The sequence below is a fragment of the Oncorhynchus mykiss genome, chromosome 25, assembly GCF_057628025.1.
Source record: "Oncorhynchus mykiss isolate SJ-2025 chromosome 25, ASM5762802v1, whole genome shotgun sequence".
NCBI lineage: Eukaryota > Metazoa > Chordata > Actinopteri > Salmoniformes > Salmonidae > Oncorhynchus > Oncorhynchus mykiss.
This window is the reverse complement of record NC_143046.1, coordinates 28,765,553-28,777,242: the sequence shown is the minus strand read 5'-3', so window position 1 is coordinate 28,777,242 and position 11,690 is coordinate 28,765,553. Positions and strand designations below refer to the sequence as shown.

General features: G+C 44.2%; 2 protein-coding genes across 2 annotated transcripts; both read right to left on the bottom strand.

Moving 5' to 3' along the window:
- Positions 1-351: 351 nt before the first annotated feature.
- On the bottom strand, positions 352-4,612 carry LOC110504300 (uncharacterized). The gene is made up of 2 exons (XM_090219595.1): positions 3,967-4,612; positions 352-3,778 (listed from the first exon to the last, which is right to left on the bottom strand). The coding sequence occupies exon 2, from the start codon at positions 1,550-1,552 to the stop codon at positions 842-844; it is 711 nt and encodes a 236-aa protein (XP_090075721.1). The 5' UTR covers positions 1,553-3,778; positions 3,967-4,612; the 3' UTR covers positions 352-841.
- Positions 3,287-4,570, bottom strand: LOC149971605 (ADP-ribosylation factor-like protein 13B). The gene is made up of 5 exons (XM_090219278.1): positions 4,365-4,570; positions 3,967-4,072; positions 3,747-3,778; positions 3,572-3,657; positions 3,287-3,384 (listed from the first exon to the last, which is right to left on the bottom strand). Exons 1-5 carry the CDS (start codon positions 4,568-4,570, stop codon positions 3,287-3,289), a joined length of 528 nt encoding a protein of 175 aa, XP_090075404.1.
- Positions 4,613-11,690: the final 7,078 nt, after the last annotated feature.

The window sequence follows — 11,690 nt, the reverse complement described above, 5'->3', positions numbered from 1 at the left end:
TCAAAAATGTAACATCAAAGTTAGCATGCATAAATAATACTAATAGCCTAGTAGTGAAATAGGAAACATGGGAACATACCTGTATGGCTAATAGTTTGGAGCTTGTCCTAAAACTGTTTGGACTGCAGGGAGCAGTCCAGGTCAAGCAATGAAGCATTGTCATCTTCAAAGTGAACAAGCACAGTGAGAATACTTCAAGGCATATGGTAAACTTTGAAGGAAGCATGCCCATTGTACAGTTCAATTTTGTACTTGTTATTTCCTCAAATTGACCTGGTGTTGTAATATCTCATAATGCTATTTTCCTTTCACAAACTTTCTTTTCTGTGGGTAATGTTTTCAACAGTCAAATAAATCAAATCAAAGTTTATTTTTCACATGCGCCGAATACAACAGGTGAAATGTTTACTTACAGGCTCTAACTAATATTGCAAAAAAAGGTATTAGGTAAACAATAGGTAAGTAAAGAAATAAAACAACAGTAAAAAGACAGGCTATATACAGTAGCGAGGCTATAAAAGTAGCGAGGCTACATACAGACACTGGTTAGTCAGGCTGATCGAGGTAGTATGTCCATGTAGATATGGTTAAAGTGACTATGCATATATGATGAACAGAGAGTAGCAGTAGCGTAAAAGAGGGGTTGGAGGGTGGTGGGTGGGACACAATGCAGATAGCCCGGTTAGCCAATGTGTGGGAGCACTGGTTGTTCGGCCCAATTGAGGTAGTATGTACATGAATGTATAGTTAAAGTTACTATGCATATATGATAAACAGAGAGCAGCAGCATAAAAGAGGGGTTGGGGGGCACACAATGCAAATAGTCCGGGTAGTCATTTGATTACCTGTTCAGGAGTCTTATGGCTTGGGGGTAAAAACTGTTGAGAAGCCTTTTTGTCCTACACTTGGCACTCCAGTACCGTCTGCCATGCGGTAGTAGAGAGAACAGTCTATGACTGGGGTAGCTGGGGTCTTTGACAATTTTTAGGGCTTTCCTCTGACACCGCCTGGTGTAGAGGTCCTGGATGGCAGGCAGCTTTGCCCCAGTGATGTACTGGGCCGTACGCACTACCCTCTGAAGTGCCTTGTGGTCGGAGGCCGAGCAATTGCGGTACCAGGCAGTGATGCAACCGGTCAGGATGCTCTCGATGTTGCAGCTGTAGAATCTTTTGAGGATCTCAGGACCCATGCCAAATCTTTTTAGTTTTCTGAGGGGGAATAGGCTTTGTTGTGCCCTCTTCACAACTGTCTTGGTGTGTTTGGACCATTCTAGTTTGTTGTTGATACGGACACCAAGGAACTTGAAGCTCTCAACCTGCTCCACTGCAGCCCCATTGATGAGAATGGGGGCGTGCTCGGTCGACCTTTTCCTGTCGTCCACAATCATCTCCTTAGTCTTGGTTACGTTGAGGGATAGGTTGTTATTCTGGCACAACCCGGCCGGGTCTCTGACCTCCTCCCTATAGGCTGTCTCATCATTGTCGGTGATTAGGCCTACCACTGTTGTGTCATCTGCAAACTTAATAATGGTGTTGGAGTCGTGCCTGGCCATGCAGACGTGGGTGAACAGGGAGTACAGGAGGATCAGCGTGGCAGATGTGTTGCTACCTACCCATCACCACCTGGGGGTGGCCCGTCAGGAAGTCCAGGATCCAGTTGCAGAGGGAGGTGTTTAGTCCCAGAATCCTTAGCTTAGTGATGAGCTTTTAGGGTACTATGGTGTTGAACGCTGAGCTGTAGTCAATGAATAGCATTCTCACATAAGTGTTCCTTTTGTCCAGGTGGGAAAGGGCAGTGTGGAGTTCAATAGAGATTGCATCAACTGTGGATCTGTTTGGGCGGTATGCAAATTGGAGTGGGTCTAGGGATTCTGGTGTTGATGTGAGCCATTACCATCCTTTCAAAGCACTTCATGGCTATTTTAATTTTATCTGTTATTTTACCAGGTAAGTTGACTGAGAACACATTCTCATTTGCAGCAACGACCTGGGGAATAGTTACAGGGGAGAGGAGGGGGATGAATGAGCCAATTGTAAACTGGGGATTATTAGGTGACCGTGATGGTTTGATGGCCAGATTGGGAATTTAGCCAGGACACCGGGGTTAACACCCCTACTCTTACGATAAGTGCCATGGGATCTTTAATGACCTCAGAGAGTCAGGACACCCGTTTAACGTCCCATCCGAAAGACGGCACCCAACACAGGGCAATGTCCCCAATCACTGCCCTGGGGCATTGGGATATTTAAAAAAAAAATTTTTTATTTTTTTTAGACCAGAGGAAAGAGTGCCTCCTACTGGCCCTCCAACACAACTTCCAGCAGCATCTGGTCTCCCATCCAGGAACTGACCAAGACCAACCTTGCTTAGCTTCAGAAGCAAGCCAGCAGTGGTATGCAGGGTGGTATGCTGCTGGCCCGATGAACGTGAGTGCTACGGATCTGTAGTCATTTAGGCAGGTTGCCTTTGTGTTCTTGGGCACAGGGACTATGGTGGTCTGTTTGAAACATGTTGGTATTACAGACTCAATCAGGGACATGTTGAAAATGTCAGTGAAGACACCTGCCAGTTGGTCAGCACATGCCTGGAGCACACGTCTTGGTAATCCGTCTTGTGTATGTTGACCTGTTCAAAGGTCTTACTCACGTCAGCTTCAGAGAGCATGATCACACAGTCGTCGGGAACAGCTGATGCTCTCATGCATGCCTCAGTGTTGCTTGCCTCGAAGCGAGCAACATATAACATATAACATATAATATAACAAAGGGGCTAAGAAACTTTATAAAATCAAGTCTTACTTTCCATCAAAATTGCAATATAAACAGATCAACTCTATGTATATTTACAAGGAATTGAAATAGTTTGTCCGTACATTGATCATGTTTGTAAACAATTGTTTACTTTTACTACAGATAATTAAATAACCACTAATAAATAAATATTGACACTCACATATAACATATTTTGGTAACATAAAATAAACACACATTTCTCAGAGGTGTATTGGCTTTGTAATTCCTACACAGTTGCTACTAAGAAAAATGTGCTGTCAGGTCTTTTTAAATTGTCCTTCAAAAGCTGATGGAAACTCCAGTTGTAATCCATAAATGTAAGATATGAGGTAATAGAACGAGGTTGTGGAGGGTTTGCAGGCAGGGCAGGCCTCCCTTCTTTTTCTTCATATTATCCTAAAATACAAAATGTGTATCAGTTCACACATAACACCTTTACTGTACTGAAACTATAGGAATCTTATCAAGATCAAATGGATCTGCAACTAAAACTGTCAATGTCTCAAATGGGTTGTAGGAAGGGGGTCTGGGCCTTTGGTCCTTTTCTTGAAGGCGTTGTACTTTATCAAGGTTATTTTTGCTGCCACGTATCCTACACAGAGACAACATTTTACATGAAAAAATATCAATGCCACAATGCTTTCGCTAACGTAGCTAAGCAATGTCTTTGAAATAGTTCATGGATACATATTCTGTCACTGCAATCTCTACACATTGACCAAGACAGATGCTTTTCTAGGAGTCTAACTGAAGGCACAGAGTTATAGTCTCTCTCTTACCTTTCATCTTTGGGCTTGCTGCAGCCTCTCCATCTTCCCACGGTTGTCCCTCATCTGGTGCCAGAGGTCTCCTGTCCCTGATGTTCCTGATTATGAAAGAACAGAGTTCTGGGTAATCCAGATTGACGGCATGCAGCAGCCAGCAAAGACCCCACAGCGTCTTCTGTCTGTCCACCTCAGCTGGTCCATGAAGGCTGAGCAGGGCTTCTTGAGCAGAAAAGCACAACACAATCAAATCTATGGATTTGTGTCTGTCTATGTATCTATCGGTCTCCTGTACATAATTAACATAATCTGTATCTCTGATTGGCTAGCTGGATGGCTGGCTAGCTGATTGGCTGTCTGTCTCTCTGTCTAGTTGTGTGGAGAGTTGTGTGTACGAGGACTAGACTCACAATGTGGCACAGACAGCGGCTCTGGTTCACCAGTCTCTCCAGAGACAGGATCTCAATTATCTCAATCCCCAGCAGGGCGTTCATCTTGTCCTGCTTTCTGGCCAGCCTACAACACAACAACAGAGCAAAACATTTCATCAGTTGGTTCAAAAAAGGAAAAACTACATTGAAAGCACTAATCAGCTTCGCTGCTGTCCATCCTTGCCCACTGTAAATGGTCACACTGAGGTTTTAATGGGTTTAGGTAATATAGATCGTCTGTCACCTCATGGGTTCTATACACCTCATAGAACCTTGTATAACAAAGTTATAAAATCAGCTGTAACTTTTATTTTGGCATTGATCAAATATTCTGTTTACATTAATTCAAACTTGATATAAGAAGTAGCCCTTCCAACAGTTGTGGTTTTCCCACCACTTTATGCTGCTTCAGCAGGTCTGTCAGATACTCCTGGACCTCTTTAATACTCTGCTGGTCACTGGAGTTCACCACAAAGATGAACCCATGGACCTCCCCATAGAGATCCCCCCAGGACCCCCGCACCTCCGGGGCCCCACCGATGTCAAGCAGGCTGACCAGGAAGTTCTCCACTCTCAGCTCCATCCGGACACACCCACGAGTCTAACCCCTCATCCATCGGGGGCACTGCAGACAGAGACAGAACAATTTATGTCAGACAACCCAGATAACCGTGTTATATTTCTATTGGTGTGTATTTAATTCACTGACAGTGGATGTTTTTCCTGCTTTGTCAAGACCGACCACCAGTGCATTGACTTTCCTGCGTGAAAATGTGAGATATAGTCTTGGAGCAATTTAAGTGAAAGTGTTATATATTTGCAATCGCAAGTAATTGCAGACTGAGTTAATCCATTTGAGAGAGTTATTCTTGCCTGATGGGTTGCTGGATCTCGGTTGTCCCAGCTGCAGAAGTTGGTCATCAGTTGTGGTGAAACAGAACGAGGTGAGCACAGCGGCCACCATCTTCTCCTTAGTTCCCACCTGAAAGAAGAACTCATTGTGATACAGAGCCAAGGTGCAAACCATAGACTTATATAACGAACGGTGCCAAGTTAGCCAAGGTCACTGTCAGGTGACCCGGGTCAATAAACTCCAGAAGACTCCGGAGCCATTTAGATCATGGGTGTTGAAGGACAGCAGACTGATTGGAGTTGGGCTGCCTGTGTAAACACATCTCATTAGCATCAGTTTAGATATAGAACATGTTTTTATATCAACACCAATGCACAGCTGTCTAACAACTTAACATTGTTTACGAAATTGTTATGCCTGTCCAACTACTGCTGTAATCCTGTTATAAGAACGTGTGACTTTTTTGTGTGAGAAAATCCAATAAAATACATATCCTTAAAAAAAGTCTGACTTACAGATGGCCACCACAGCCTACTAACAAACCAACATTTTTGTACCAGTTTGTCTAAATGTACATCTAAACGTACCTAGAATCAGATGAAAAAAGTTAATAATGTCTTTACTCTTTGAAATCTCTTGGACAAAAGTTAGTGTCATCTGTGTGATTATATAGCCTGGGTTTTGGTACCTGGTTACTAAGGAACATGGGCTGTATCTACAGTGCATTCCTATCCCTTTGAGGTAAGCACTATTCATTGGGTCTGGGAATTGCCTGTATACTGTGTATCTGCTGGATCGAATCCCCGAGCTGACAAGGTAAAAATCTGTCATTCTGCTCCTGAGCAAGGCACTTAACCCACTGTTCCCCGGGTGCCAAAGACGTGGATGTCGATTAAGGCAGCCCCCTGCACCTCTCTGATTCAGAGCGGTTGAAATAAATGTGGAAGACACATTTCTGTTGAAGGCATTCAGTTGTAATACTGACTAGGTTTCCCCCTTTTCTTTTCCCCTTTTCTATCCCCATAAAATGTCCGTAAGCCCATATGGTCTCCACCATTGGGTTTGTTTTACAATACACAGTATAAATGCATATGGACTCTTAAATACATGTCATGGAACTATGTGACTGACCTGGCTGGCATTCAGACACAGTAGCCTACCAGCTGTCTGACATCTTTAGACCTGTGTGTAGTCTGCCACAGTCTGGTTGTACACAGAAAGCAGGCGTGTGAGCGTCTGTCTGTCTGAGGTGTGCTAAACAACTCCTGCAGGTCTCAGCTTTCTGCATCTGCTCAGTCTCCATGAAGCTGCACACACACACACACTAGGTCAGTCAGAGCATGAACATTCTGGCCCTCTTTCTTCCCTCAAGCTTGGTTGAACTAGAACCAGACTTCCACCTACGGTAGATCTTTTCAATATTCATATTTTTTTTTATTGCTAAGTTTTCCTGTTTCAGGTGAATCACTTTTATTTAACATTTTTAAAAGATTGCCTTTCTCTATACAAATTGCAATGTAGCAATAAAAGGGGACATTTTGAGTTCATACAACTAGACCATAAAAGTGCAATAAGACACGTCACTGACTGCAATAAAAAATATTGATATGGTTGAATCTGAAGATGACAGAGAGCGCTTTATCAGTTAACAGTGGTAAAAAGGTTGTAGCTACTGTACACATGGTTATGTAAACAATGTTCAACAACCTAAATGCACTGGCCACCATAGAAATGATGCCAAGCTGCACTAGTCCATGACAGAATATCCAATTCACACAGCAGTGTTCTCAGAGTAGCAGCTCAGTTCACAAGCAGAACATGTCCACTGGTGTTCTCAGGAGAAAGCCTAGGAAACAGGAGCCACATGAAATTCTAGATAGAATATTAAATAAAAATTGGCACAGAAGACACACAGCGCATAATGACATCACGCTGTACTGTAGGGCACCCAACGTCTCATGTAATCTAACAATGACAGAGGTTTATCACAATAATGTTTCATGTAATCTAACAATGACAGTAGCTTATCACAATCATTTTCCATGGGAATCAAACATGCAATATGAGGTAAATGTAGCTCTGTTACATTTTTTTGTTACAATATTATTGCTGCCTTGTAACATATTTACAAGTTGATACATCATCAAAATGGCCACTAGATGGCCTTGATGTCTAATGGAACCATTCACACTACAAGGGGCTGTGATTATGTGTCTGTGTGTGGTTTTCTCACAGATGAGCTGACATGGGCAGGAAATATTTTGCAGTGCAGCCAAATCACAGTCTGTCTACTCATGATAAAAATGCATGATTTTTCACAGCCAACCTTTTTAACCACAACACTATAAAATAACAGTATTTATTTTATTAGGCAGTCAAACGTAAAATGTGACTGACAAATATTTTTCACTCTGTGGGGTATTTCTTTTTTTGTCAATAGATTTGTTTTACTTTAAATGTTTCGCATAACAGGAAGAACATGCCCTGGAACTGTGTTTTGTGTACATGCTTCATCTCATTAAGTCGTTACCCCTGTATCCAATCAGGCATGAGCTTCACCTGCTGACTAGACTCCTCTGAGGCTCTGACCACAGTACACACACTTAGGCACGTGCGCACACAGCTGTACACCGTGCCTTATATAGTCATTCCCTCCACTTACCTAACATATCTCAGAGAGACCTGATAGCTGAATGTCTGAGGGTTATGTTCCCTCTGAAGTCTCGCTTCTTTAAATTGTTCCACTAACTAGTGACTGTAATGACAGAATAGTACACCCTTTAACCTCTATGCCTCCAATGGCTGTGGGATGTATTGTTTAAGACTGTTTAATTGGTTTGAATCTGAGCCAAAACTGTCTTCAGCTTTTTGTTCAGTGACAGAATAGGGAGTTTGTTTCGTCTGATCTGATTGGCTAGACCCAGCTAACACTAAATGTTCCCACAACTTTAGAGAACGTTCCCTTAAGAGTCTTATTAGGTCATTCTAGCCAATGAGAGGGCAGATGAACAACAGGCACAACTAAGTTGTTTTTCTCAAAGTTGCCAGAATGCCACGTACCTCCACTTATATCAGTACATTTGTAACAGCCTGAACATTACTAAACTTCTATTCGATCAAATAAGCCTCACAAAATTTGACACTCTCTCATAGATCTCCATACAAAAAAGGGCTTATCTCACACGGACAGATTCTGGGCAAAGTAAATTATCTTAAACCCTCTCTGGGTATAAAAACCTGCTGGGCCACTAATGACAGGGCCTCAGACCTGCTACATGGTAAACAACCTCTACAGTCTCCAGCCACTGACCCACAGCGCTGTCTCGCCACACACATTCATTATTAATAGCAGGAGGGCCTCCAGCAGACTTTGTAAGCCCCATTCACAATGCAGCACTGACTGCCTGGGACCCATCTGGTTACACTGGGGAGTGATGCTCATATTTTGGGTTGACTCATCACGGGTATCACTATGCCTTTGAGCTGTTATTGTGCCGCTCTGGAAAAAACATGAATGTTTAATCTGGGTTTGGGCTTTCATATGGAAAACAGTGCACTGTGGTCATAATACGAATACAAAAATTAGATGGTTTATATAACATTAGTTGTGATGATAAATCTATCGACAACAGTCTGCATTTTACATTCTCTGTTGTTGAGCACAACATCTTAATTCCAAGTTTAGAGATAGTTTCAAATGATTGGCCAGATTGAAGTCAACATTAAATTAAAGACACCACTTTAGCACTGACCAAAAGGCAAAGCCAAAAGAAGCAGATGGGATCCCTCTCAGCCGGAGAAAACAATAAACGGTCCCCTGGGGTCCCTTTCATTTAAAAGATGTGACTTCGTTTGTCTTTTTTTTTTGTAAAACTTAGTTCCAAATTGAAATGTAAACCAAATGCAACACTATGTGTGTCATGGCTATCGTAAGTCTATAACCAGACTGGTTTCTGGCCACGTGTGAAACTCATTCCAGGGAGGGCCAAGTGTCTGTGTTTTCACTCCACCCTTGTACTTGATTGATGAATTAATGTTACTAATTAGTAAGGAACTCCCCTCACCTGGTTGTCTAGATCTTAATTGAAAGGAAAAAACAAAAACTTGCAGACACTCTGCCCTCTATTAAATGAGTTTGACACCCCTGGACTATACAGAACCTAGTGCTCCCTCTCCGGGGTCTAGGTCACCAGGCTGCTCGTTATGCTGCACACCTGTCACCATCGTTACGCGGCACCTGTGCAGCATCAGACTCACCTGGCCTCCATTACCTCCCTGATTACTTGCTCTATATATGTCACTCCCTTTGGTTCCTTCCCCAGGCGTTATTGTTTCTGTTCCAGTGTTATGTCTGTGCGTTTTTTGTGTTTCTTGTTTTGTATTTAGTTGTGTTTATTTCTTAAAACACTCACTCCCTGAACTTGCTTCCTGACTCTCAGAGCACTTGTTATACTAGTGAAAGTAAGTCATGGACACCAGCAACCCTTCAATGTTTGGATATGAGCTAGCCTGGCTCTCCCACTGCACATGTCCACATAGCAGCATTCCACATAGCAGGGTTACACATCGCAGGGCTCCACATAGCAGGGTTACACATAGCAGGGTTACACATAGCAGGGCTCCACATAGCAGGGTTACACATAGCAGGGCTCCACATAGCAGGGCTCCACATAGCAGGGTTACACATAGCAGGGTTACACATAGCAGGGTTACACATAGCAGGGCTCCACATAGCAGGGCTCCACATAGCAGGGCTCCACATAGCAGGGTTACACATAGCAGGGCTCCACATAGCAGGGCTCCACATAGCAGCATTCCACATAGCAGCATTCCACATAGCAGCGCTCCACATAGCAGGGCTCCACATAGCAGGGTTACACATAGCAGCATTCCACATAGCAGGGCTCCACATAGCAGGGTTATACATAGCAGGGCTCCACATAGCAGGGTTACACATAGCAGGGTTACACATAGCAGGGCTCTACATAACAGGGTTTCACATAGCAACGCTAGTAAAAGTAACATAGGGTTCCACATAGCAGGGTTCCACATAGCAGTGCTCCACATAGCTGTGGTGCTGTAACAGGTCAGGTCTGTCCTAGTAGTTGTAGTGGAGCCTAAAATGAGAAACTGAGGACAACTCATCTCTCTGTGCTCCTGCCCTGTACAACACACAGGCACTGTGAAAGAGAGCATTCAGTTAATCATAGTACACTTTACGAAAGGTTGAGAGGTACTGTATATAGCTGGCCATAGTATTGTTATAATAAGAGTTTCATTCTTCATCTTTCTAAACTGATCTCAATGCACTGTATATATGAAAGTATGTGGACACCCCTTCAAATTAGTGGGTTTGGCTATTTCAGCCACACCTGTTGCTGACAGGTGTATAAAATTCATCACACCGCCATGGAATCTCCATAGACAAACACTGGCAGTAGAATGGCCTTATTGAAGAGCTCAGTGACTTTCACCGTCATAGGATGCCACCTTTCCACCTTTTCTGCCCTGCTAGTGCTGCCCCAATCAAGTGCTGTTATTGTGAAGTGGAAACATCTTGGAGCAACAACGGCTCAGCAGCGAAGTGGTAGGCCAAACAAGCTCACAGAATGGGCCCGCCGAGTGCGGAAGAGCGTAATAATCTTCTGTCCTCGGTTGCAACAGTCACTACCGAGTTCCAAACTGCCGCTGGAAGCAACTCAGCACAAGAACTGTTCATCAGGAGATTCATGAAATGGGCAGCCGCACACGAAATTGGGGAGAAAAAAGGGAAGCAGCTGCACACAAGCCTAAGATCACAATGTGCAATGCCAAGCACCGGCTGGGGTGGTGTAAAGCTCACCGCCATTGGACTTTATTTTGTTGTTTGAATTTCACCCCTTTTTTCTCCCCAATTTCGTGGTATCCAATTGTTAGTAGCTACTATCTTGTCTCATCACTACAACTCCCGTACGGGCTCGGGAGAGACGAAGGTTGAAAGTCATGCGTCCTCCGATACACAACTCAACCAAGCCGCACTGCTTATTAACACAGCGCGCATCCAACGTGTCGGAGGAAACACCGTGCACCTGGCAACCTTGGTTAGCGCGCACTGCACCCGGCCCGCCACAGGAGTCGCTGGTGCGCGATGAGACAAGGATATCCCTACCAGCCAAACCCTCCCTAACCCGGACGACGTTAGGCTAATTGTGTGTCCCCCCACGGACCTCCCGGTCGCGGCCGGTTACGACAGAGCCTGGGCGCGAACCCAGAGTCTCTGGTGGCACAGCTGGCGCTGCAGTACACTGCGCCACCAGGGAGGCCGCCATTGGACTCTTTTGTAGTGTAAACCCATTCCCTGGAGTGATGAATCACGCTTCACCATCTGGCAGTCTGATGGACGAATCTGGGTTTGGCGTATGGTAGGAGAACACTACCTGCCCCAATGCATAGTGCCAACTGTAAAGTTTGGTAGAGGAGGAATCATGGTCTGGGGCTGTTTTTCATGGTTCGGGCTTAGTTCCAGTGAAGGGAAATCTTAACCCTACAGCAAACAATGACATTCTAGACCAGGGATAGGCAACCCTGTTCCTGGAGTGCCACGGGTGCTGCAGGATTTTGTTCCAACTACGCACCACACCTGACCAACTGAGCAAATTGATCAGTTCAGTGATTGCCTAAATTCAACACACCTGGTCTTACAGGTTGGTTAAATCCAAAACATGAAGTGCCTGCATCACTCCGGACCAGGGTTGCCTACCCATGTTCTAGATGATTCTGTGCTTCCACAGCACAGAATATTGGTGGATGCCAGGTACAGAGAGAGGATAGAGAAGCTCAGAGATATAGGATCAGTCATGATGTGTCATAT

Coding starts and splice junctions, on each gene's coding strand:
- LOC110504300 (XM_090219595.1), bottom strand. CDS start 1,552: ATGGCCAGGCACGACTCCAACACCATTATTAAGTTTGCAGATGACACA.
- LOC149971605 (XM_090219278.1), bottom strand. CDS start 4,570: ATGGAGCTGAGAGTGGAGAACTTCCTGGTCAGCCTGCTTGACATCGGT. Junction 4,073..4,364: donor GTGGTGGGAAAACCACAACT/GTTGGAAGGGCT, acceptor GTTGTGTTGTAG/GCTGGCCAGAAAGCAGGACA. Junction 3,658..3,746: donor GCCTTCATGGACCAGCTGAG/GTGGACAGACAG, acceptor TTTCATAATCAG/GAACATCAGGGACAGGAGAC.